The following is a 26,215-nucleotide window of genomic DNA, read 5'->3' as shown; positions in this document are numbered from 1 at the left end:
TCATGAATTGTTCTTGTTTATAAATAAAATACTGTAACTGATTATTATTTTTTTTATCATTCATTTAGACTCTCTCTCTCTCTCTCTCTCTCTCTCTCTCTCTCTCTCTCTCTCTCTCTCTCTCTCTCTCGAATAAAATGACTGGTGAGGAACTCTAATAATTAAAGTGCTAAAAAATCCATTAAACTACGAGAAATAAGACAAATAATTAATGACACACCTAATAACACAAACAAGGAGTAATAAACAAAACTTAAGCCAGAAAACACGAAAAGATAAAACTATCATATAAAGAAATACGAAGTTAAAAAAAAAATCATGAATATCAAATAAATAACTCACATATAATCAATAAACACGTAAGGAACAGTAAATAAACAATTAAGCCATTCATTGCAAGGGCCACAGTCAGAAAGTGAAAAAAAAAAAATGCTTAGTTAAATACCGAGGCTAAATAAAACAAGGAATTAGACAAATGACAAATAATTAATAAATACATAAGGAATAATGAATAAACAAAAATTAAGCCAGGAAGACTATTATAATTATTGCAAGGAGACGTATTATGTATGTATGTATTGTATGTAATTCGAGGTTAAAATGGCTCAAATCTGACCCAACAGCAGGCCATAAGTGAAGGTGTTCCTCAAGGCAGGGAGGGGGGAGCAATGAATAGGGGAGGGGCTATAAACTATTGGGGGGATATTAATTAATGACGCATCCAGTTTAGCGTGTGTGTATATTTCGCGTTGTGATAATTTAAAGGTTTTCTCGCGTTTTTATCTTTATTTATTGATTGATTTTATTTATTTATTTTATTTTTTTGGCAGGTGTTATATTTGTTGAGTGTTTTAAGTAACTGTGGCTCATTGCATCAAAACTCCATTCATTACCTTCGTGGGAAGGTTCAATTTGGCAAGGTTTTATTTCGCATTTTGGGTTTTGTAGTAAATTATGCATTTTCTCATATTTTTCTTTGCTGGTATTGTCCCTTCCACGCCATATATGACTGGAAAGTTGGGGGCGCCTTCCCCCCCCCCCCACCCTCCACTGCTACGTTTTTTTTTCTTAATCAGTCAGTCAACCAATCAATCAATCCCTTCATGAATCATACCCATTTCCAGGTGTCACCCCCACCCATAGATCTCTCATTCTGTCATGTATGAACAAGTGCTAAGGGCAAGCTGAACAAGTACAAAGGGCAAGCCAGCTGTCTCTTTTAATATTCTTGCCTGAAATAACATTACAAATGAGGGTCTATTAATCATCCATTAAATAATCCATTTTTATTGCTTTCTCATTCTTCTTGCTCTGTGTATTGTTAAATTGGATGGTTATATCATTGTCCCTTCCTGTGTTTTAGTGTGCCATTACCTGTCCTCTCTTCCAGCTGATATTTAGTTTGTACTAAAATAGACTGGCATAACTTTACAATTTATACACAAATAACAACATAAACCAATAATGCATTGATATTATGCATGATAGGAGTGGACATTTCCACTCTACATCATTAATGAATGCATGATGAGACGCACACTATTACAAAGCTAATGAGTTCAATACAAACACTCAATAACAATTTCAATAACTTTATTAAAAATAGCAATCTTTATAAATCATGAAACCAACATCAAATGCACAATAATGCAAACACTTTTTACACACACACTCTTTAATGATATTTCCTAATATACAGTATAATTCCAAACAGAGAGAGAGAGAGAGAGAGAGAGAGAGAGAGAGAGAGAGAGAGAGAGAGAGAGAGAGAGAGAGAGAGAGAGAGAGAGAGAGAGAGAGAGAGAGAGAGAGAGAGAGATGATGAACTACCTGGGGTCATAAATGCAAAGTACAGGTATCAGTCAGGCAAAGCATAGTGCTTGCCTGTCTCATATGGAATGTAAAAACATGGCTTCATATCATTCCAGACCTGGGATTATGGCCAAAAGTTACCAAGCAGTGCTGAGCAAAATCCAGTAGAGTAATATTCAGTATCATTGAATTACTGACAAAGTAAAGATCATTATGTGCAATGATACTCACTACCTAGGAGCATTTCAGGTTACTACCAAGAGTCTGACCATGCTGGCAGGGATGGTTAGGCTACAACACATTACATACTTCTCCATTCAAATCAGTCAGCTGATTAAATGGTGAGTTAAACCATTTTGATCATCTAAATCATATTAAGGCATTGGATGAGACCTGGACAGCTTGGGTCAACACCATACATAGGTACTCCACTACTCTGTGGGAGACACTTGATTGTGGCAAGAGTCATCACAATACCAAACACCATCCTTGACAAAGCACAGCATGGCCCACTCATCCACAGGAACCCAGCCATCTCTAAGGAGCAAATTAATGCTGCCCAGTGTCACTCCTCATCACTTTTAGGGAATAAGAAGTAGATCCCACCCCAGCACCATCTTTACATAGAATATAATACAGAGGATAGAGAAGGAACACAAACAGGGCACATGGTATGGTATAGAACACCAACCCTCACTTTTGGAAAACCCCAGCCACTCAGTAGGAGACCAGCCAGTCACCATGGCTATCACCTGGGGATTCTTAGGAACAGGTGTTAGGTATAGAATGAGAGATAGAGAAAACTCCCAATACATTTCAAGTCTATACGCAATACAATTTCAAGTCTACATAGACAAAAAAATGTTCATGAATTAAATGCAATATTGTAAGTTTTAAATGTTATGTGGTACCTTAGATAGATGGACAGGTCACTTGAGAAGAGAAAATAAGAAATGTCTTAGGAAGAGTATTTTGTCATATGTATGAATATATATGACTGTATGACATAGATGACTGGTGAAGTAGATTTTGTCCCTTATCAGAGTGGTTGTGTAGCTGAAACAAATTAATGATTATCAAAACAGAGACACATTTGAGCTGATTGGTGAATTACAGTTTCAGAGTGGATACGGCATACACTGGGATGATAAAACTACTGCAGTCATAAAGTAGATGAAAAAATACTGTGGGGAGGAATGTAAAGCAGTAAAATATGCAAAAAGAAAGAAAGAAAGAAAGAAAGAAAGAAAGAGAGAGAGAGAGAGAGAGAGAGAGAGAGAGAGAGAGAGAGAGAGAGAGAGAGAGAGAGAGAGAGAGAGAGAGAGAGAGAGAGAGAGAGAGAGAGAGAGAGAGAGAGAGAGAGAATGATGTGACATGACATCTTTAAGTACAAATGAGTATATAGTAACCATACACTGATACTTGTCCCCTTATACAGTGATAAGTTTACCCAAAACCACAATGGATCAACGGATGGAACTTTTGGAGGGCTAAAGTGCTCCAGGTGACTGGTGGACTCCATTTCATTGCGGAGGTCCAGGATTCTCTGCACAGTTGGGCTTTTGGTGTCAGTGGAAGTGGTGGCAGTGTGGCAGCAGTAACAGTTTTGGGTCTTTCTATGGGCAAGTTCTGTAGGATTCATATTCTGCCTCCTCATGAGGGACATCAGTGTGAAGGGTCAACAGAGCATCAATTCCCTCCTCAGGCAAAGAATGATGGATGCAATTTTCTGTTTCTTGTTGTTGCTCCACCTTTTCAGAGTGCTTGAGGCGCTCGTCAGCCAGCTTTCCACTGCTGGTGGGTGTCTCAGACTCACTGGTTCCTGTTCCACATCAAGAGTGTTAGCAGATGCCACTTGTATTTCATCTACTTAGTACATTACATCATTACATAAATAACTGGTGTTATCTGATATTAAAGTGCTAATGAGCAACATGCCACAGAAATCTGTTTATTTCAAGAAAATTATGAAGATAATAATAATGTTTCGTTGCACTTCATAAGATGGCTCAGTTTTTACTACTCACCAACACTGCTAAAGATAGCAACTGGACTCTTAAGGACGCTGCTTATCTTCTCGAGCTGCTGAAGGTCATGATCTGCTTCCTTTTCCTGCACCAGCTTTGATATCAAATCCTGCAGGAAACAACTGTGTTAATTCACATTTTGAATAAATCTAATAGATGAAATTTCACTTACAACACCTTATGTGTCTCTGGTGACTCATGGAGGACAGATACATCACCTGAGAGTAAATGGTCAGTGAAGAAGTTGACCCTTGATCCTGGCTAATCACATTAAGTACATTAAACACTCCTGTTAACTAATAAATGAGGGATAGATTTCTCTGGAAGGTTACATTACACTACTTCCCTGGCATTTGAAAACATTTTGCTCTACATGAACTCATATGGAAGCTTTACTGCAACATTAAATCTCAGCTAGATGCCAGATGGTGTAGCCTCCATCACAGAGCAAGGTAATGATATGAAGGCTTAGTACTTTGGTCAACACCTGAATAAGAACCGTTTGAGATGCAGCAGAGATCACTAACCTGCCAGCAATTGAATAAGAAGTGTGTGAGATGCAGCAGAGATCACTAACCTGCCCAGCAATTGAATAAGAAGTGTGTGAGATGCAGCAGAAATCACTAATCTGCCATGACATGAATAAGAAGTGTGTGAGATGCAAAAGAGAGCACTAACCTGCAGAGTGGTTTTGCTTCATTTCCTCTCATTCATGAAGGAGGCTGGCAAGGTCTAACTCGCGTTCTCGAGCTTGTTGCTTCATCACTCCCTCGCTGCAACTGGTAGATGGTGATGTAGTCACCTGAAGAAGGATAAAATTCTTCATTTAAAAGACCAAGGAAATGGCATACAGTAAACAGTAAACACTTCCTCCACTTCACTTTTACAGATGATTCAAATGAGCAAAAAACATGCACACACCGATGGACTCTGTCTCCTCATGCACTACAGCATGCTCAAGCTGCTACTTCCTGTCACTCAGCTCAGCCACCCTCCTTCATGCTGCAAGTTAACCTGCTCTCCAGGACCCTGTGAGCCTCCTGCAGTTGTTGCAGCTTCTGTTAAAGCTCAGTTCCTCCCAATCCTGTTGTTTCTCCTGATAAAACAATAAGTTTGTTTCTCTCAACTTTTCTTAATACAGCCTCAATAAACAAATCCAATAACAATGCTTTTATTTTGTTATTAATTCAAAAAATTGAGCAACAGTGAGGAAAAATTATTTGCTTTATTATTAGAGAATATAAACTTTCTTACCTTTTGGTTCAGTTATGACATCTTCAGACAACTTTTCATGAGCAAGAGATTCTCCCAGCAGTTTGTTATACTTATCCCTCTCACAGTCTAGCTGAACCTGAAGACTGCTGCACTCACTCTCCAACCTGCTAACCTCAGATGTCAGTGTAGCCACTTGACCCAGCAATTTCCCCTTGGTATCTGTACCTGGAGGTGAAAAATCGATGCAACAGAGGGCCAGCCAAGAATGACCAATGGAAGTAATTAGACATAATGTAAGAAGTGGGTATAAGACTAAGGGAAATAGAAGGGCAATGGAGAGAGGGTTAGATGCACCAGAAATGTCTGTGGAGCCAGGAAAAATTTAAACTTGTAACAGAGATAACTAAGAGCAACTGTGAATGAATAAATGTGATGTGGCCTCCACCCATGACTGGGAAAATGCAAAAGCAGCACCTCAGACACCAGGACCATGATGACTGGCAGCTCCCAAAATTAGCTGCTGGCTTTTGTACTCCTAGTCACCACAGGAGGCTCATCCACAGCTAATCCTATCAGCTGATCATCTTGGGTGAAGTAATTGTTTATCAGTCTGGCTGTTGAGTCCTGATGCAGAGATGTGTGTGTGTGTGTGTGTGTGTGTGTGTGTGTGTGGTGTGTGTGTGTGTGTGTGTGTGTGTGTGTGTGTGTGTGTGTGTGTGGTGTGTGTGTGTGTGTGTGTGTGCACTTTGGAAAGCCTCCCTCCAAGGAGAATGTCAGTTTGATATACAAATATATATTCATGTGGATGGTAGCTCACATTTAGCTTCTGAGTTCTCACATGAAGACATGCCATCCTTGTCTTTTTCCTCTGAGGGAGTGACTTTATACTCTGTGATAAGTGCATGCAGCTCACTATTCTGTCTTGTGACGTTTTTGATTTCTATCTGTGAAAGACACAAGAAGGCAGTAAGTTAACTTGTTTAACATGCCACATCATTTTATATATATTATGCCAAGTTTAAACAGGAAAGCCTCACCAGAAGCATCAACTAAAGACCAAAGTGATTAAGAAATCTTTCACTTTACCACCCTTAATGACAAAAGCTGCTGATGTAGCATCCCATCCATATCCTGCATTTTTACACCTTCATGATTCCATTACACTGCATCATTTGTTCATGTCTTAAAGACACGGTCATGACAGAGTAGTCCCTCACACTCCTGTCAGTGCTCTTCTGCATACACTTGAGCCTTGCACACTCCAAGCATTCCTTCCACTCATCCTTCCACATCTAAAGCACCATAGTACTCTCCACCCATTTTTAAGGAAACTGTCTCCATGCATAAACAAACACACAACCTCACGTACTCCATGTATTGTTTTCAGTAATGATTAATCTTACAAAGTAAACCAAACTAATATACAAAGACACTTGTGGTACCTTTGAAAGTTTGAGCTTATCTTCTAGTTGTTTAATCAGCTCTGTCAACGTGATATTTTCTTGAGCAAGGTGGTCGTGGCTCAGGCCATTCTCTTCAAAGTGGCTGTGGTTGTGGACCGTCACCAGCTGACCACTAAGGGACTCTGTCTTCTCCCACAACACAGTGATCTCGCGCTCTTTCTGCAACGCCTTTTGCCTGGTGAACAGCGTGGCAAGTGCACATACATTAGAACAGTATGTGACCAATGACGTCTCCATTCTACATTGCCATGACAAGAATACAGGGCTTTACTGAACATAAACCAAGGACGCCTCCATTCTACATTGCCATGACAAGAATACGGGGCTTTACTGAACATAAACCAAGGACGCCTCCATTCTACATTGCCTTCCTTTCTTATCTTTCTCCTTTTCCTTCTCCATCTTCCTCCTCCTCCTCCTCCTCCTCCTCCTCTCCTTCCTCTTTCTTTCCACCTTCCTCCTCCTCTTGTGACTCTTCACTCTCTTCCTCCTCGTCCTCCTCCTCCCCTGTGCTTCCCTCCTCTGAAAGAAAAGACTTGTTTAAAAAGCAAGCAAATATAGTAGTAATAGTAAAAAAAAAGTCAAGTAAATGAAAGTTTATACACATATGAAATTAGTGAAAATTTGACACCAAACATTCTCTATCTGTAACATTACATCAGAATGACGAGAACACAAGATATGAAAAGTGAAAGGGAATGATGTATATAACAAAGAAAAACACTGTATAATGACATATGACAGGAAAATAATCTTGTATACTTGAGTCCCTTAAATACTTGCTTCCTTGTATATTAACTCCCAAAATGCTCATTCCTTGTACTCTCATTTTCAAAACACCTCTTCCTTATATATTGTCACTCAAACACTCCTTTCTTGTACACTTATTCCCAAATCATTCCTGTCTTCCTGTATTCTCATTCTCCAAACACTCCTGCCTCTGCACACCCAGTTCCTCAAAACATTTCTTCATTGTTTACTCATTCCCCAAACACACACAACTTTCTTGTATACTTAGCTCTCAAAAGATGCATTTTTAAACATCCATAACTCCTTTTATTTTCATTCCCCCAAACACTCCTGGCTGTGGCACACTCCAGCACGTTAACACCACACACACATTCACACTCTTAATATCATCTGTCAGCCCCTAGTGGAAAGGGACAATCTTGTGGCCCACCATACTACACCTCAGGAAGTCAGACACAGCATTCAGTTAACAAAAAATCACATTAACACCCCACTCCCCACAGAACATAGTAACACAAAATCAGATTAACACTCACCCCAACGTCACATTCACAAGACAAGTTCTCATCCCACAGCCGTAAACTGTTTGCGGCCACCTACGAGGACCTTGCCAAGAAGATGCTTGCCTACACAACCCCAACGGACACAGCTCTGTACCGGCGCATCCCGGCTAACACGACAGGCCTCGCCAGCATCCTCTTCTTCATCGAGCGACTCCAGAGGTGCTACATACCCACGGGGGAGAAGCCTGTTAGCATGGGAGTTGCTGCTGGCTGGTACATGTTGTCAGCTCTCCTACAACAAGGTGAGGACCTGTTGAGGTGTAAGACTGGTCAGTTCAAGTGTTGGAGCATTTAGTGTTTGGTAAGACGGCTGGTACATGTTGCCAGCCCTCCTACAGCAGGGTGAGGACCTGTTGGGGTATGAGACTAAGTTGAATGCAAGGGTAGTGGTGTTTAATGTTTGATAAGATGGGAATACAGAAAGACAGTTATTAAAGGATAGATTTAAAACTGGGAAACTTTACATGATACCTGGTGTATTTTCATAATTGAGCTGATATTAACTTGAATTAGTTCTGGCATGAGCAATATAAGCAAGTGGTGTTAATATGACTGATATGGATATCAAGTAATGTATTTAATTTTATCAGTAGTTCTCTTCATATGATGATATCAACAGTTTTCTTAGTAAGATATGAGATATAAATCTTTTAGAAATGATGAGAAAAACTCTTAAATTGCATTTTCATCTCTGAAACATTTTAAAATGGTCTTTTCTACATTTTTAAATTTAAAAAGATGTGTTACTTTCAAAGATTTTAAATTGCCTTTGCATCATCCTCCATGTCTTAAAATTGCCTTTTCATGGCATCTTTCCCTCCTCCTCTTCCTCCTGCAGGCTCCAACACCTACCCAATCAGCACTGCAGCACGGGTAATCTACTGGGTTGGCTACAGTGTGTCCCTCATTGTGTACACATCATACTCTGCCACACTGGTCTCACATCTTGCTGTGGAGCAGCCTGCACCTCTGCCATTCAGCAACCTGCGGGACCTGTCTAGGCAGTCAGGCTGGGATGCTGGATGCAACAACAATGACCTCTTCCAAGTGACAGCCTCGGTGGGTCCTTGGCTTCTTGCTGTGTGAACTGATATACCATCCAGTGGTTGAGAGTTGAGGAGAGAGAGAGAGAGAGAGAGAGAGAGAGAGAGAGAGAGAGAGAGAGAGAGAGAGAGAGAGAGAGAGAGAGAGAGAGAGAGAGAGAGAGAGAGAGAGAGAGAGAGAGAGAGACAGAGAGAGAGAGAGAGAGAGAGAGAGAGAGAGAGAGAGAGAGAGAGAGAGAGAGAGAGAGAGAGAGAGAGAGAGAGAGAGAGAGAGAGAGAGAGAGAGAGAGAGAGAGAGAGAGAGAGAGAGAGAGAGAATTTTGTTCAGTGCCAGATTTAGGAGTCCACAAAAAGACCAGCTGCCCAGGAGCCTCCACAATCTGGGGTCTCCACAATCTGAGGAGTCTCCCACATAAATATTCTGTAAGTGAAAGAAACTTAAATTAATCAAACACTAGTTTTCTATGAACTAAATATTTTTTTTATTACTATCAAAATAACCACTTGTTTCATTTACACTAAATAAATATGTTCCTTTCACTATAATATATTATATGTATTAAAAACTGCATGGAATACAGATACAAAAATATTAATATAAATATTTCAGGTAGATGGCCTCCACACTCAGGCTGCTCACAGGCCTCCACAGACACAAATCCAGCCCTTGATTTGTAAATTAATTATTTTATTTAATTATTTATTTTTCCTTTGTAAGAGGAGCACTGCCTTAGGGAGGGAGAGAGAGAAAGAGAATAATAAAAAAAAAAAAAAAAAACAAAACCGATGCCATTTCTTTAAGAAATGGCATCTGTAATAATAATCTGTTATATGCCATAATAAATTATGGCATATAACATAAAATGTTATATGCCATTTGATAACAGTTTTCTATAGATCTAAGTGTAACTCAGTAAGTTTGTAACACAATCTCCCTTTCCTAAATCCAAATTGCTTTATTATCACTGGGAGAGGCTGGGATGGACTGGGAGAGGCTGGAATGCACTGAGAGAGGCTGGGATGGACTGGGAGAAGCTAGGATGCACTGGGAGAGGCTGGGATGGACTGGGAGAGGCTGGAATGCACTGAGAGAGGCTGGGATGGACTGGGAGAGGCTGAAATGCACTGGGAGAGGCTGGGATGGACTGGGAGAGGCTGGGATGGACTGGGAGAGTCTAGGATGCACTGGGAGAGGCTGGGATGGACTGGGAGAGGCTGGGATGGACTGGGAGAGGCTGGAATGCACTGAGAGAGGCTGGGATGGACTGGGAGAGGCTGGGATGGACTGGGAGAGGCTGGAATGCACTGAGAGAGGCTGGGATGGACTGGGAGAGGCTAGGATACACTGGGAGAGGCTGGGATGAAAAGGCTGGGGCTGGGGCTGAGGCTGGGGGAAAAGGTCAAGAATGTTGGGTGTATCTCCAAGACAGTCAGGAATACGAGTAGGGTGTTGCACCAATTGCTCTAGGTCATGGAGGATAGCAAAGTTGTAGGCTAGTTCACCAGGATGGTCAGTGAAGGGAGAGGAAAGCCAAAGCTGGTGGTGAACATTGAAGTCTCCAAGAATGGAGATCTCTGCAAAAGGGAAGAGGGTCAGAATGTGCTCCACTTTGGAAGTTAAGTAGTTAAAGAATTTCTTATAATCAGAGGAGTTAGGTGAGAGGTATACAGCACAGATAAATTTAGTATGAGAGTGACTCTGTAGTCGTAGCCAGATGGTGGAAAACTCAGAAGATTCAAGAGCGTGGGCACGAGAGCAGGTTAAATCATTGTGCACATAAATGCAGCATCCAGCTTTGGACTGAAAATGAGGATAGAGAAAGTAAGAGGGAACAGAAAAGGAGCTACTGTCAGTTGCCTCAGACACCTGAGTTTCAGTGAGGAAAAGAAGATGAGGTTTAGAAGAGGAGAGGTGGTGTTCTACAGATTGAAAATTAGATCTTTGACTGCGAATGTTGCAGAAGTTAATGAAGAAAAAGTTGAGGGGGGTGTCAAGACACTTAGGGTCTTTGACAGAAAGGCAGTCTGACCTGGGGACATTTATGGTCCCCTCCCCAGATGGGGACTACGAGGCTGGTGTAGGAGTCGCCACGATGATTTTAAAATTTTTGAGTGAAGGGTGTGTGTGTTATTAGGTGCTTGTAGTTTTGTGTGGAGGAAGAGAGTTGTCTTTAGAGGGCAGGCTATGACTGCCCCCTTGTGTTGTGAGACACAAAGGGAAACGTTCAGCGAGGTCACAGCTGGGTTTAATGATAAGTTCACAGCACCCCCTGAACAGTGCTTTAGACCTCACTGGTAGTAATTATCATTTAGGCAGATGTCTACTGCCTCCTCATATATATATATATATATATATATATATATATATATATATATATATATATATATATATATATATATATATATATATACCCAGCCAACATTGGATAATGGGAGGCATGTGGGTGTTTTGTGGGCTACTTTATGGGTCCCATGTGGGCTACCCACATTACTGTAAAACACAGGTTGTTCTTGGAGATTTAAACTTTTTGTATTTATAAATATTGATTCACATGACAGTAAAGATTCATTTTACTAACATGCCAGTTTCTCTTAAACCAAGCAATTTACGTGTAATCTTATCTTACAAATGGCTTGAGGCATTCTCTAACCCTCTTGGAAAGTCGACAGATATAAGTAATACTGCTAATTTTCATTGAAATATTAAAAGAAAATTAAATAAATAAATAAATAAATAAAATAAATAAATAAATAAATAAATAAAAATCTTTTGGTTCAGTGATGTTCCTCATTTTTTGTCCAAGGTTCTAACCATACCTAAACTAACTTAACCACACCAAAACTAACCTAACCATACCTGCTGTAACCTAACCATACCTAAACTAACTTGACCACACCAAAACTAACCTAACCATACCTGCTGTAATCTAACCATACCTAAACTAACTTAACCACATCCAAACCTAACCACACCCAAACTAACCTAACTGTACTTGGTGTAATCTAACCATACCCAAAACTAACCTAACTACACCCAACCATATCAAACCTAACCTAACCATACCTAAACTCAAGGCAAGGTATGGCGTGTCTAGCCAGTGGTAGCCATAATTATTTCCTATTTTCATCAATAAGAAAAGGCATTGAATTCAATTTAAAAAAAACGTTTCAATTATTGTTAAAGGTTTGTAGAAAAGAATATATCAAGAGCTAGTGTTATTTCATAAGATAGGTAATGAAATACTGGCACATTAATAAAAGTGATATCAAGCCTCAATATACTGACATACGGTAATAACAGTGTAGTACCATCACAATCACCAGCACCACCACCTTACCATTTATATCACTAGACAACCACCTCTACACCGTACGTAATGTACTTTCCACATATAATGCATACCTTTGGGCAAATTGGTGTCAGCGGAGCATTGAATGAATGCCTCTTGGCACTTGCTGGGAGACTGGATGCCTTGGTAATCTGCAGGGATCACCACTTTTTAACACAGGCTAACTTCTTACTTTACACGTTATGGAAGGCATCAAGTATGGCTTCAAGCATTTTAAAGTATTCACAACATTGTCGAGTGCAATTTAAGATACCTTACTTCTGAACTGGTGTGAACCGCCAACGTACTGTTTACAGCACCCGCTGGGTTAAAACGTATGTTCACTTTTTAAATCTCTGGATTAAAGTATATTGCATTTTCAAGTTCAAAAATTAAAAATATTATTGCATAAAAATAATGCACTTTTTTTCTCTTTCCACAAGTTACCTCCAACAGATTATTAAAGGTAGGTGGAAAATTTATTTAGAGCATGATGAACCCAGCCGTTAGCAGGAAGGCGGCACAACAACGTCAGCGGCGCACCTACAGAGTGAGAAGAGATATTTTCGCTGAGTACGACGATGCTGAGTTACTGAAAAGATTCAGATTGGACCGTGCTGGTATTGTTGCAGTGACTGATATAGTGAGAGACAAGCTGCAAAGTAAAACTGAAAGAAATAGAGCCTTGACCCCTGAGATGGTGGCCATCACATTACGATATTTAGCCACAGGAAAAATGCAACAGTGCAGTTGTGATGATTTTGGAACAACGCAGCCCACTATCAGCCGTGCAATATCACAGACAATTGATGCACTGGCTGACCCAGAAGTAATCTGCCAGTTCGTGGCTTTCCCTCACACCCAGCGTGAAGTGCAGCAAAAACAGGCAGAGTTCATGCAAGTAACTCAGTTTCCCGGTGTTGTGGGAGTGATTGATGGCACTCATATAAGAATTGTGTCTCCTCATGTCGATGAACATGTATATGTGAACAGGAAACGCTATCACAGCATAAATGTGCAAGTAGTATTTGATGCTCACTATAAGATTCTTGACATTGTGGCAAGGTGGCCTGGCTCAGTCAACGATGCAAGAATACTAGATAAGTCAGCACTCAAACTGATGTTTGAGGAACAACATGTACCTGCAGGATGCTACCTTCCCGGGGACAGTGGCTATCCCTGTAAGCAGTGGCTCCTCACTCCTTACCTTCGCCCTCAAACTGTTGCACAAGCTAATTATAACAGGTGGGTTTATTTGTAAATAGTGTTCTGTTAGGTTTAGATATGCTTTGAACGAATCTAGTAGCTTTCTCCCCAGGGCCGCCCTCCCGCGTGTGCCCGCAGCCCCTACAAGAACCGGTCCCTGCCCCCCTTTGGGCACGCTCTCCTCCCAAGGCTAAGTCCCCGGGGCGTGGCCGCCCAAACTAACCCCCCTCCTCCCAACAGTTCCAGTACCTTACGATGCAGCCGAGGGGACTGACGCCACCACCACCACTGCCACCACCGCCACAACAAGGGTTATTCGAGTGGGGAACATGCTTCAGGTGTTGCCCCAAGATGCCTCAGCCCCGCAGCCCCACTTCCCCATGATAGTGCAGGCAGGGAATGTCATACAGGTGAGAGAGAGAGAGAGAGAGAGAGAGAGAGAGAGAGAGAAAGTTTTTTACATACAGAAAGGAGAGACAGAGATAGAAAATCAATCTTACTACTACTACTACTACTTCTGAGCACCTCCTTCCTCTCAGGTTGTTCCAGCTGACAACACGCAGGTATTAGGGGCAGAAGTCGTTGGAGTTGGTCGGGTCATGCAAGTGGTCGGAGTCCCAGGCTTTCCCCCGACCCCAGCCCCAGACCCCTGCCCCAGCCACCCCTCTCCCTGTGACCCCTGCCCAGTCATCCCTCACCCCCTCCTGCCCCCATGCGGTGCTGCCAGCGGGGGTGATGGGAGGTGGAGGTGGGCCACACACACCTGGGTTAGCTGTGGCTTGGCTTATCTCCCTCCTCAGCAGGTGAGAGAGAGAGAGAGTGTATATACATCTGTTGTTATTGTATTTATTTGTCTATATTTTCCTTACAGAGTGATTGATTGATTAAATGATATATATTGGTGTTAATATATACAGACAGACTGGTATATAGACATTCTGATATGTGATGGCCAGTCCATGGAGCACAAGGTCTTTGTGGACTAATGAATATTTTACACTAAGGTTTAAGACCAGTGTTTTATTCAGCTATCATGAAAAAAAAAAGAAAAAGACAGTACATAATTATTTAGTAAGTAATTCATAACTTTAACCCAATCAAATTATAGATACATGCAAAAAAGAATTATATCAATAACAAAAGTAAATAATAATAATAATAATAATAATAACTATTACAAATTACAAACAATTACATATGTTTATAATAGTAGAGCTGATTACAATTTGAAAACTAATAAATACAATGAATAATTACTTGTTAAGTGTTGTTTTATCAGTAATTTAAAGGAATGTAATGGTTTGTTTTTAACTGTGTCCGAGAGCCGGGTCCAGTGCTTGGTTCCTCGTGAGACGACACTCTGTTGGGCACGGGAGGTTCAGCAGAAGGGTGTCCTCAAGTTACCTGTCTGTCTTAACTGAATATCATGAGCCCGTGTCTCTTGTGTTTGTATTAAGAGCTTTGTATACAAACGCCAAGGTCTGGAATACAGTAATGTCTCCAGTTTCTAGGAGTTTAAGATCCACTGCTATGTTCGGACTTGTTACTGTTTGTCTTATTCCACATTAGCTTTTTTGGGGCAAGAAATAATTTATGAGTGTAGGTTGCACTAGGAGAAAGAGAGAGAGAGAGAGAGAGAGAGAGAGAGAGAGAGAATGTTTTAGATATTATTATTATTATTATTATTATTATTATTATTATTATTATTATTATTATTATTATTATTATTATTATTATTATTATTACTGCTACATATTTCTCTCTCTCTCTCTCTCTCTCTCTCTCTCTCTCTCTCTCTCTCTCTCTCTCTCTCTCTCTCTCTCTCTCTCTCTCTCTCTCTCTCTCTCTCTCTCTCTCTCTCTCTCTCTCTCTTACAATAATAGTTTTACCCTTCTCTCTCATCCTCTCTCCCACTTCCACTCACTCACTCTCTCCCTCCTTTTGCAGCAAATCCCGAGGATCAACGAGGACATGGTGGACCCAGAGATTGCAGCAGCAGCGAGAGAGAGAGAGAGAAGCAAGAGAGGAGGGAGAGGAAGGAGAGGAGGAGGAGAGAGAGGGAGGCCAGGAGGGAGGCACGTCAGAGAGAGAGGGAGAGGAAGAGGTTGATTCTGTTACAACAACAACTGCAACAACAACAACAGTTAGTCAGTGAGGAGGGGGAGGGGCCGTCCTCTGATGCTGAGGATGAGGTATTGTTCAGGGTAAGTAGTAGTAGTAGTAGTAGTAATGCATCATTTTTAAACTTTCCGAGATAATCTTATTTCAACAGGTAGAGATGAAAAAGTCCTCTAACTGACAAAAAAAAACATTATCTATTTATTTTGTTATGTAGGCCAGCCAGCCGTGGGGGGGGACAAAACTTCAATAAAAGAGACTCTCTGAGGTGTGGCTCCCCAAAATAGAATTGCAAATGGTAGCCAGAATTTACATGAATACTGGAGGGTGCTGTCAGGCAAAACCAGCTCCCCATCTGTGCCTATGCAGTGTCTGGCCAGCCACTAGTGTGTTTTGGGGGCTCAGACCAGCAGATTCCCACTGTTTATTCACTGTTTGTGTTGATGCAGTGTCTGGGCAGCCACTTGTGTGTTTTGGGGGCTCAGACCAGCAGATTCCCACTGTTTATTCACTGTTTGTGTTGATCTAGTGTTTGGCCAGCCACTTGTGTGTATATAGGGGACTCAGACCAGCAGATTCCCACTGTTTATCCACTGTTTGTGTTGATGCAGTGTTTGGCCAGCCACTTGTGTGTTTTGGGGGCTCAGACCAGCAGATTCCTACTATTTATCCACTGTTTGTGTTGATCTAGTGTTTGGCCAGCCACTTGTGTTTATGTAGGGGACTCAGACCAGCAGATTCCCACTGTTTATCCACTGTTTGTGTTGATGCAGTGTTTGGCCAGCCACTTGTGTGTTTTGGGGGCTCAGACCAGCAGATTCCCACTGTTTATTCACTGTTTGTGTTGATCTAGTGTTTGGCCACCCACTTGTGTGTTTTGGGGGCTCAGACCAGCAGATTCCCACTGTTTATTCACTGTTTGTGTTGATCTAGTGTTTGGCCAGCCACTTGTGTGTATGTAGGGGACTCAGACCAGCAGATTCCCACTGTTTATCCACTGTTTGTGTTGATGCAGTGTTTGGCCAGCCACTTGTGTGTATGTAGGGGACTCAGACCAGCAGATTCCCACTGTTTATCCACTGTTTGTGTTGATGCAGTGTTTGGCCAGCCACTTGTGTGTATGTAGGGGACTCAGACCAGCAGATTCCCACTGTTTATTCACTGTTTGTGTTGATGCAGTGTTTGGCCAGCCACTTGTGTGTATGTAGGGGACTCAGACCAGCAGATTCCCACTGTTTATCCACTGTTTGTGTTGATGCAGTGTTTGGCCAACCACTTGTGTGTTTTGGGGGCTCAGACCAGCAGATTCCTACTATTTATCACTGTTTGTGTTGATCTAGTGTTTGGCCAGCCACTTGTGTTTATGTAGGGGACTCAGACCAGCAGATTCCCACTGTTTATCCACTGTTTGTGTTGATCTAGTGTTTGGCCAGCCACTTGTGTGTTTTGGGGGCTCAGACCAGCAGATTCCCACTGTTTATTCACTGTGTGTTGATCTAGTGTTTGGCCAGCCACTAGTGTGTTTTGGGGGCTTAGACCAGCAGATTCTCACTGTTTATTCACTGTTTGTGTTGATGCAGTGTTTGGCCAGCCACTTGTGTGTATGTAGGGGACTCAGACCAACAGATTCCCACTGTTTATCCACTGTTTGTGTTGATGCAGTGTTTGGCCAGCCACTTGTGTGTATGTAGGGGACTCAGACCAGCAGATTCCCACTGTTTATTCACTGTTTGTGTTGATGCAGTATTTGGCCAGCCACTTGTGTGTATGTAGCGGACTCAGACCAGCAGATTCCCACTGTTTATCCACTGTTTGTGTTGATGCAGTGTTTGGCCAGCCACTTGTGTGTTTTGGGGGCTCAGACCAGCAGATTCCTACTATTTATCCACTGTTTGTGTTGATCTAGTGTTTGGCCAGCCACTTGTGTTTATGTAGGGGACTCAGACCAGCAGATTCCCACTGTTTATCCACTGTTTGTGTTGATGCAGTGTTTGGCCAACCACTTGTGTGTTTTGGGGGCTCAGACCAGCAGATTCCTACTATTTATCACTGTTTGTGTTGATCTAGTGTTTGGCCAGCCACTTGTGTTTATGTAGGGGACTCAGACCAGCAGATTCCCACTGTTTATCCACTGTTTGTGTTGATGCAGTGTTTGGCCAACCACTTGTGTGTTTTGGGGGCTCAGACCAGCAGATTCCTACTATTTATCACTGTTTGTGTTGATCTAGTGTTTGGCCAGCCACTTGTGTTTATGTAGGGGACTCAGACCAGCAGATTCCCACTGTTTATCCACTGTTTGTGTTGATGTAGTGTTTGGCCAGCCACTTGTGTGTTTTGGGGGCTCAGACCAGCAGATTCCCACTGTTTATTCACTGTTTGTGTTGATCTAGTGTTTGGCCAGCCACTAGTGTGTTTTGGGGGCTCAGACCAGCAGATTCTCACTGTTTATTCACTGTTTGTGTTGATCTAGTGTTTGGCCAGCCACTTGTGTGTATGTAGGGGACTCAGACCAGCAGATTCCCACTGTTTATTCACTGTTTGTGTTGATCTAGTGTTTGGCCAGCCACTTGTGTGTATGTAGGGGACTCAGACCAGCAGATTCCCACTGTTTATCCATTGTTTGTGTTGATGCAGTGTTTGGCCAGCCACTTGTGTGTATGTAGGGGACTCAGACCAGCAGATTCCCACTGTTTATCCACTGTTTGTGTTGATCAAGTGTTTGGCCAGCAACTTGTGTGTATGTAGGGGACTCAGACCAGCAGATTCCCACTGTTTATTCACTGTTTGTGTTGATGCAGTGTTTGGCCAGCCACTTGTGTGTATGTAGGGGACTCAGACCAGCAGATTCCCACTGTTTATCCACTGTTTGTGTTGATGCAGTGTTTGGCCAACCACTTGTGTGTTTTGGGGGCTCAGACCAGCAGATTCCTACTATTTATAACTGTTTGTGTTGATCTAGTGTTTGGCCAGCCACTTGTGTTTATGTAGGGGACTCAGACCAGCAGATTTCCACTGTTTATCCACTGTTTGTGTTGATCTAGTGTTTGGCCACCCACTTGTGTGTTTTGGGGGCTCAGACCAGCAGATTCCCACTGTTTATTCACTGTTTGTGTTGATCTAGTGTTTGGCCAGCCACTAGTGTGTTTTGGGGGCTCAGACCAGCAGATTCTCACTGTTTATTCACTGTTTGTGTTGATGCAGTGTTTGGCCAGCCACTTGTGTGTATGTAGGGGACTCAGACCAGCAGATTCCCACTGTTTATCCATTGTTTGTGTTGATGCAGTGTTTAGCCAGCCACTTGTGTGTATGTAGGGGACTCAGACCAGCAGATTCCCACTGTTTATCCACTGTTTGTGTTGATGCAGTGTTTGGCCAGCCACTTGTGTGTATGTAGGGGACTCAGACCAGCAGATTCCCACTGTTTATTCACTGTTTGTGTTGATGCAGTATTTGGCCAGCCACTTGTGTGTATGTAGCGGACTCAGACCAGCAGATTCCCACTGTTTATCCACTTTGTGTTGATGCAGTGATTGGCCAGCCACTTGTGTGTTTTGGGGGCTCAGACCAGCAGATTCCTACTATTTATCCACTGTTTGTGTTGATCTAGTGTTTGGCCAGCCACTTGTGTGTTTTGGGGGCTCAGACCAGCAGATTCCCACTGTTTATTCACTGTTTGTGTTGATCTAGTGTTTGGCCAGCCACTAGTGTGTTTTGGGGGCTCAGACCAGCAGATTCTCACTGTTTATTCACTGTTTGTGTTGATCTAGTGTTTGGCCAGCCACTTGTGTGTATGTAGGGGACTCAGACCAGCAGATTCCCACTGTTTATTCACTGTTTGTGTTGATGCAGTATTTGGCCAGCCACTTGTGTGTATGTAGCGGACTCAGACCAGCAGATTCCCACTGTTTATCCACTGTTTGTGTTGATGCAGTGTTTGGCCAGCCACTTGTGTGTTTTGGGGGCTCAGACCAGCAGATTCCTACTATTTATCCACTGTTTGTGTTGATCTAGTGTTTGGCCAGCCACTTGTGTTTATGTAGGGGACTCAGACCAGCAGATTCCCACTGTTTATCCACTGTTTGTGTTGATGTAGTGTTTGGCCAGCCACTTGTGTGTTTTGGGGGCTCAGACCAGCAGATTCCCACTGTTTATTCACTGTTTGTGTTGATCTAGTGTTTGGCCAGCCACTAGTGTGTTTTGGGGGCTCAGACCAGCAGATTCTCACTGTTTATTCACTGTTTGTGTTGATCTAGTGTTTGGCCAGCCACTTGTGTGTATGTAGGGGACTCAGACCAGCAGATTCCCACTGTTTATTCACTGTTTGTGTTGATGCAGTATTTGGCCAGCCACTTGTGTGTATGTAGGGGACTCAGACCAGCAGATTCCCACTGTTTATCCACTGTTTGTGTTGATGCAGTGTTTGGCCAGCCACTTGTGTGTTTTGGGGGCTCAGACCAGCAGATTCCTACTATTTATGACTGTTTGTGTTGATCTAGTGTTTGGCCAGCCACTTGTGTTTATGTAGGGGACTCAGACCAGCAGATTCCCACTGTTTATCCACTGTTTGTGTTGATCTAGTGTTTGGCCACCCACTTGTGTGTTTTGGGGGCTCAGACCAGCAGATTCCCACTGTTTATTCACTGTTTGTGTTGATCTAGTGTTTGGCCAGCCACTTGTGTGTATGTAGGGGACTCAGACCAGCAGATTCCCACTGTTTATTCACTGTTTGTGTTGATGCAGTATTTGGCCAGCCACTTGTGTGTATGTAGCGGACTCAGACCAGCAGATTCCCACTGTTTATCCACTGTTTGTGTTGATGCAGTGTTTGGCCAGCCACTTGTGTGTTTTGGGGGCTCAGACCAGCAGATTCCTACTATTTATCCACTGTTTGTGTTGATCTAGTGTTTGGCCAGCCACTTGTGTTTATGTAGGGGACTCAGACCAGCAGATTCCCACTGTTTATCCACTGTTTGTGTTGATCTAGTGTTTGGCCAGCCACTTGTGTGTTTTGGGGGCTCAGACCAGCAGATTCCCACTGTTTATTCACTGTTTGTGTTGATCTAGTGTTTGGCCAGCCACTAGTGTGTTTTGGGGGCTCAGACCAGCAGATTCTCACTGTTTATTCACTGTTTGTGTTGATCTAGTGTTTGGCCAGCCACTTGTGTGTATGTAGGGGACTCAGACCAGCAGATTCCCACTGTTTATTCACTGTTTGTGTTGATCTAGTGTTTGGCCAGCCACTTGTGTGTATGTAGGGGACTCAGACCAGCAGATTCCCACTGTTTATCCATTGTTTGTGTTGATGCAGTGTTTGGCCAGCCACTTGTGTGTATGTAGGGGACTCAGACCAGCAGATTCCCACTGTTTATCCACTGTTTGTGTTGATCTAGTGTTTGGCCAGCCACTTGTGTGTATGTAGGGGACTCAGACCAGCAGATTCCCACTGTTTATTCACTGTTTGTGTTGATGCAGTGTTTGGCCAGCCACTTGTGTGTATGTAGGGGACTCAGACCAGCAGATTCCCACTGTTTATCCACTGTTTGTGTTGATGCAGTGTTTGGCCAACCACTTGTGTGTTTTGGGGGCTCAGACCAGCAGATTCCTACTATTTATAACTGTTTGTGTTGATCTAGTGTTTGGCCAGCCACTTGTGTTTATGTAGGGGACTCAGACCAGCAGATTTCCACTGTTTATCCACTGTTTGTGTTGATCTAGTGTTTGGCCACCCACTTGTGTGTTTTGGGGGCTCAGACCAGCAGATTCCCACTGTTTATTCACTGTTTGTGTTGATCTAGTGTTTGGCCAGCCACTAGTGTGTTTTGGGGGCTCAGACCAGCAGATTCTCACTGTTTATTCACTGTTTGTGTTGATGCAGTGTTTGGCCAGCCACTTGTGTGTATGTAGGGGACTCAGACCAGCAGATTCCCACTGTTTATCCATTGTTTGTGTTGATGCAGTGTTTAGCCAGCCACTTGTGTGTATGTAGGGGACTCAGACCAGCAGATTCCCACTGTTTATCCACTGTTTGTGTTGATGCAGTGTTTGGCCAGCCACTTGTGTGTATGTAGGGGACTCAGACCAGCAGATTCCCACTGTTTATTCACTGTTTGTGTTGATGCAGTATTTGGCCAGCCACTTGTGTGTATGTAGCGGACTCAGACCAGCAGATTCCCACTGTTTATCCACTTTGTGTTGATGCAGTGTTTGGCCAGCCACTTGTGTGTTTTGGGGGCTCAGACCAGCAGATTCCTACTATTTATCCACTGTTTGTGTTGATCTAGTGTTTGGCCAGCCACTTGTGTTTATGTAGGGGACTCAGACCAGCAGATTCCCACTGTTTATCCACTGTTTGTGTTGATCTAGTGTTTGGCCAGCCATTTGTGTGTTTTGGGGGCTCAGACCAGCAGATTCCCACTGTTTATTCACTGTTTGTGTTGATCTAGTGTTTGGCCAGCCACTAGTGTGTTTTGGGGGCTCAGACCAGCAGATTCTCACTGTTTATTCACTGTTTGTGTTGATCTAGTGTTTGGCCAGCCACTTGTGTGTATGTAGGGGACTCAGACCAGCAGATTCCCACTGTTTATTCACTGTTTGTGTTGATGCAGTATTTGGCCAGCCACTTGTGTGTATGTAGCGGACTCAGACCAGCAGATTCCCACTGTTTATCCACTGTTTGTGTTGATGCAGTGTTTGGCCAGCCACTTGTGTGTTTTGGGGGCTCAGACCAGCAGATTCCTACTATTTATCCACTGTTTGTGTTGATCTAGTGTTTGGCCAGCCACTTGTGCTTATGTAGGGGACTCAGACCAGCAGATTCCCACTGTTTATCCACTGTTTGTGTTGATGTAGTGTTTGGCCAGCCACTTGTGTGTTTTGGGGGCTCAGACCAGCAGATTCCCACTGTTTATTCACTGTTTGTGTTGATCTAGTGTTTGGCCAGCCACTAGTGTGTTTTGGGGGCTCAGACCAGCAGATTCTCACTGTTTATTCACTGTTTGTGTTGATCTAGTGTTTGGCCAGCCACTTGTGTGTATGTAGGGGACTCAGACCAGCAGATTCCCACTGTTTATTCACTGTTTGTGTTGATGCAGTATTTGGCCAGCCACTTGTGTGTATGTAGCGGACTCAGACCAGCAGATTCCCACTGTTTATCCACTGTTTGTGTTGATGCAGTGTTTGGCCAGCCACTTGTGTGTTTTGGGGGCTCAGACCAGCAGATTCCTACTATTTATCCACTGTTTGTGTTGATCTAGTGTTTGGCCAGCCACTTGTGTTTATGTAGGGGACTCAGACCAGCAGATTCCCACTGTTTATCCACTGTTTGTGTTGATGCAGTGTTTGGCCAACCACTTGTGTGTTTTGGGGGCTCAGACCAGCAGATTCCTACTATTTATCACTGTTTGTGTTGATCTAGTGTTTGGCCAGCCACTTGTGTTTATGTAGGGGACTCAGACCAGCAGATTCCCACTGTTTATCCACTGTTTGTGTTGATCTAGTGTTTGGCCAGCCACTTGTGTGTTTTGGGGGCTCAGACCAGCAGATTCCCACTGTTTATTCACTGTTTGTGTTGATCTAGTGTTTGGCCAGCCACTAGTGTGTTTTGGGGGCTCAGACCAGCAGATTCTCACTGTTTATTCACTGTTTGTGTTGATCTAGTGTTTGGCCAGCCACTTGTGTGTATGTAGGGGACTCAGACCAGCAGATTCCCACTGTTTATTCACTGTTTGTGTTGATGCAGTATTTGGCCAGCCACTTGTGTGTATGTAGCGGACTCAGACCAGCAGATTCCCACTGTTTATCCACTGTTTGTGTTGATGCAGTGTTTGGCCAGCCACTTGTGTGTTTTGGGGGCTCAGACCAGCAGATTCCTACTATTTATCCACTGTTTGTGTTGATCTAGTGTTTGGCCAGCCACTTGTGTTTATGTAGGGGACTCAGACCAGCAGATTCCCACTGTTTATCCACTGTTTGTGTTGATGTAGTGTTTGGCCAGCCACTTGTGTGTTTTGGGGGCTCAGACCAGCAGATTCCCACTGTTTATTCACTGTTTGTGTTGATCTAGTGTTTGGCCAGCCACTAGTGTGTTTTGGGGGCTCAGACCAGCAGATTCTCACTGTTTATTCACTGTTTGTGTTGATCTAGTGTTTGGCCAGCCACTTGTGTGTATGTAGGGGACTCAGACCAGCAGATTCCCACTGTTTATCCACTGTTTGTGTTGATCAAGTGTTTGGCCAGCAACTTGTGTGTATGTAGGGGACTCAGACCAGCAGATTCCCACTGTTTATTCACTGTTTGTGTTGATGCAGTGTTTGGCCAGCCACTTGTGTGTATGTAGGGGACTCAGACCAGCAGATTCCCACTGTTTATCCACTGTTTGTGTTGATGCAGTGTTTGGCCAACCACTTGTGTGTTTTGGGGGCTCAGACCAGCAGATTCCTACTATTTATGACTGTTTGTGTTGATCTAGTGTTTGGCCAGCCACTTGTGTTTATGTAGGGGACTCAGACCAGCAGATTTCCACTGTTTATCCACTGTTTGTGTTGATCTAGTGTTTGGCCACCCACTTGTGTGTTTTGGGGGCTCAGACCAGCAGATTCCCACTGTTTATTCACTGTTTGTGTTGATCTAGTGTTTGGCCAGCCACTAGTGTGTTTTGGGGGCTCAGACCAGCAGATTCTCACTGTTTATTCACTGTTTGTGTTGATGCAGTGTTTGGCCAGCCACTTGTGTGTATGTAGGGGACTCAGACCAGCAGATTCCCACTGTTTATCCATTGTTTGTGTTGATGCAGTGTTTAGCCAGCCACTTGTGTGTATGTAGGGGACTCAGACCAGCAGATTCCCACTGTTTATCCACTGTTTGTGTTGATGCAGTGTTTGGCCAGCCACTTGTGTGTATGTAGGGGACTCAGACCAGCAGATTCCCACTGTTTATTCACTGTTTGTGTTGATGCAGTATTTGGCCAGCCACTTGTGTGTATGTAGCGGACTCAGACCAGCAGATTCCCACTGTTTATCCACTTTGTGTTGATGCAGTGTTTGGCCAGCCACTTGTGTGTTTTGGGGGCTCAGACCAGCAGATTCCTACTATTTATCCACTGTTTGTGTTGATCTAGTGTTTGGCCAGCCACTTGTGTTTATGTAGGGGACTCAGACCAGCAGATTCCCACTGTTTATCCACTGTTTGTGTTGATCTAGTGTTTGGCCAGCCATTTGTGTGTTTTGGGGGCTCAGACCAGCAGATTCCCACTGTTTATTCACTGTTTGTGTTGATCTAGTGTTTGGCCAGCCACTAGTGTGTTTTGGGGGCTCAGACCAGCAGATTCTCACTGTTTATTCACTGTTTGTGTTGATCTAGTGTTTGGCCAGCCACTTGTGTGTATGTAGGGGACTCAGACCAGCAGATTCCCACTGTTTATTCACTGTTTGTGTTGATGCAGTATTTGGCCAGCCACTTGTGTGTATGTAGCGGACTCAGACCAGCAGATTCCCACTGTTTATCCACTGTTTGTGTTGATGCAGTGTTTGGCCAGCCACTTGTGTGTTTTGGGGGCTCAGACCAGCAGATTCCTACTATTTATCCACTGTTTGTGTTGATCTAGTGTTTGGCCAGCCACTTGTGCTTATGTAGGGGACTCAGACCAGCAGATTCCCACTGTTTATCCACTGTTTGTGTTGATCTAGTGTTTGGCCAGCCATTTGTGTGTTTTGGGGGCTCAGACCAGCAGATTCCCACTGTTTATTCACTGTTTGTGTTGATCTAGTGTTTGGCCAGCCACTTGTGTGTATGTAGGGGACTCAGACCAGCAGATTCCCACTGTTTATTCACTGTTTGTGTTGATCTAGTGTTTGGCCAGCCACTTGTGTGTATGTAGGGGACTCAGACCAGCAGATTCCCACTGTTTATCCATTGTTTGTGTTGATGCAGTGTTTGGCCAGCCACTTGTGTGTATGTAGGGGACTCTAGTGTTTGGCCAGCCACTTGTGTGTATGTAGGGGACTCAGACCAGCAGATTCCCACTGTTTATTCACTGTTTGTGTTGATGCAGTGTTTGGCCAGCCACTTGTGTGTATGTAGGGGACTCAGACCAGCAGATTCCCACTGTTTATCCACTGTTTGTGTTGATGCAGTGTTTGGCCAACCACTTGTGTGTTTTGGGGGCTCAGACCAGCAGATTCCTACTATTTATCCACTGTTTGTGTTGATCTAGTGTTTGGCCAGCCACTTGTGTTTATGTAGGGGACTCAGACCAGCAGATTCCCACTGTTTATCCACTGTTTGTGTTGATCTAGTGTTTGGCCAGCCACTTGTGTGTTTTGGGGGCTCAGACCAGCAGATTCCCACTGTTTATTCACTGTTTGTGTTGATCTAGTGTTTGGCCAGCCACTAGTGTGTTTTGGGGGCTCAGACCAGCAGATTCTCACTGTTTATTCACTGTTTGTGTTGATGCAGTGTTTGGCCAGCCACTTGTGTGTATGTAGGGGACTCAGACCAGCAGATTCCCACTGTTTATCCATTGTTTGTGTTGATGCAGTGTTTAGCCAGCCACTTGTGTGTATGTAGGGGACTCAGACCAGCAGATTCCCACTGTTTATCCACTGTTTGTGTTGATGCAGTGTTTGGCCAGCCACTTGTGTGTATGTAGGGGACTCAGACCAGCAGATTCCCACTGTTTATTCACTGTTTGTG

General features: G+C 43.3%; 3 protein-coding genes across 7 annotated transcripts; 2 read left to right on the top strand and 1 right to left on the bottom strand.

Annotated features, from left to right (window-relative positions):
* Positions 1 to 3,488: 3,488 nt before the first annotated feature.
* LOC135097698 (uncharacterized) lies at positions 3,489 to 12,723 on the bottom strand. Of its 5 annotated transcripts, XM_063999671.1 has the most exons (6): positions 6,497 to 6,905; positions 5,872 to 5,998; positions 5,094 to 5,279; positions 4,518 to 4,641; positions 3,840 to 3,948; positions 3,489 to 3,634 (listed from the first exon to the last, which is right to left on the bottom strand). In XM_063999671.1, the coding sequence occupies exons 1-4, from the start codon at positions 6,752 to 6,754 to the stop codon at positions 4,550 to 4,552; spliced, it is 663 nt and encodes a 220-aa protein (XP_063855741.1). In that variant the 5' UTR covers positions 6,755 to 6,905; the 3' UTR covers positions 3,489 to 3,634; positions 3,840 to 3,948; positions 4,518 to 4,549. The 5 variants fall into 5 exon arrangements, 3 of the variants coding, with proteins under 3 accessions (XP_063855741.1, XP_063855757.1, XP_063855750.1); XM_063999687.1 differs by lacking the exons at positions 3,489 to 3,634; positions 3,840 to 3,948 and adding an exon at positions 4,761 to 4,935 and having other exon boundaries at positions 4,555 to 4,641; XR_010266005.1 differs by lacking the exons at positions 4,518 to 4,641; positions 5,094 to 5,279; positions 5,872 to 5,998; positions 6,497 to 6,905 and adding exons at positions 12,277 to 12,354; positions 12,482 to 12,723.
* On the top strand, positions 7,785 to 9,160 carry LOC135097708 (glutamate receptor 4-like). The gene is made up of 2 exons (XM_063999696.1): positions 7,785 to 8,072; positions 8,669 to 9,160. Exons 1-2 carry the CDS (start codon positions 7,886 to 7,888, stop codon positions 8,914 to 8,916), a joined length of 435 nt encoding a protein of 144 aa, XP_063855766.1. The 5' UTR covers positions 7,785 to 7,885; the 3' UTR covers positions 8,917 to 9,160.
* On the top strand, positions 12,696 to 13,682 carry LOC135097549 (putative nuclease HARBI1). Its single transcript, XM_063999477.1, has 2 exons — positions 12,696 to 13,447; positions 13,547 to 13,682. The coding sequence occupies exons 1-2, from the start codon at positions 12,696 to 12,698 to the stop codon at positions 13,680 to 13,682; spliced, it is 888 nt and encodes a 295-aa protein (XP_063855547.1).
* The last annotated feature ends 12,533 nt before the right edge of the window (positions 13,683 to 26,215 follow it).

Source organism: Scylla paramamosain, chromosome 4 (assembly GCF_035594125.1).
Source record: "Scylla paramamosain isolate STU-SP2022 chromosome 4, ASM3559412v1, whole genome shotgun sequence".
NCBI classification, from domain to species: Eukaryota; Metazoa; Arthropoda; class Malacostraca; order Decapoda; family Portunidae; genus Scylla; species Scylla paramamosain.
Note: the sequence above shows the minus strand (reverse complement) of the source record. Positions and strands in the feature narration are given on the sequence as shown.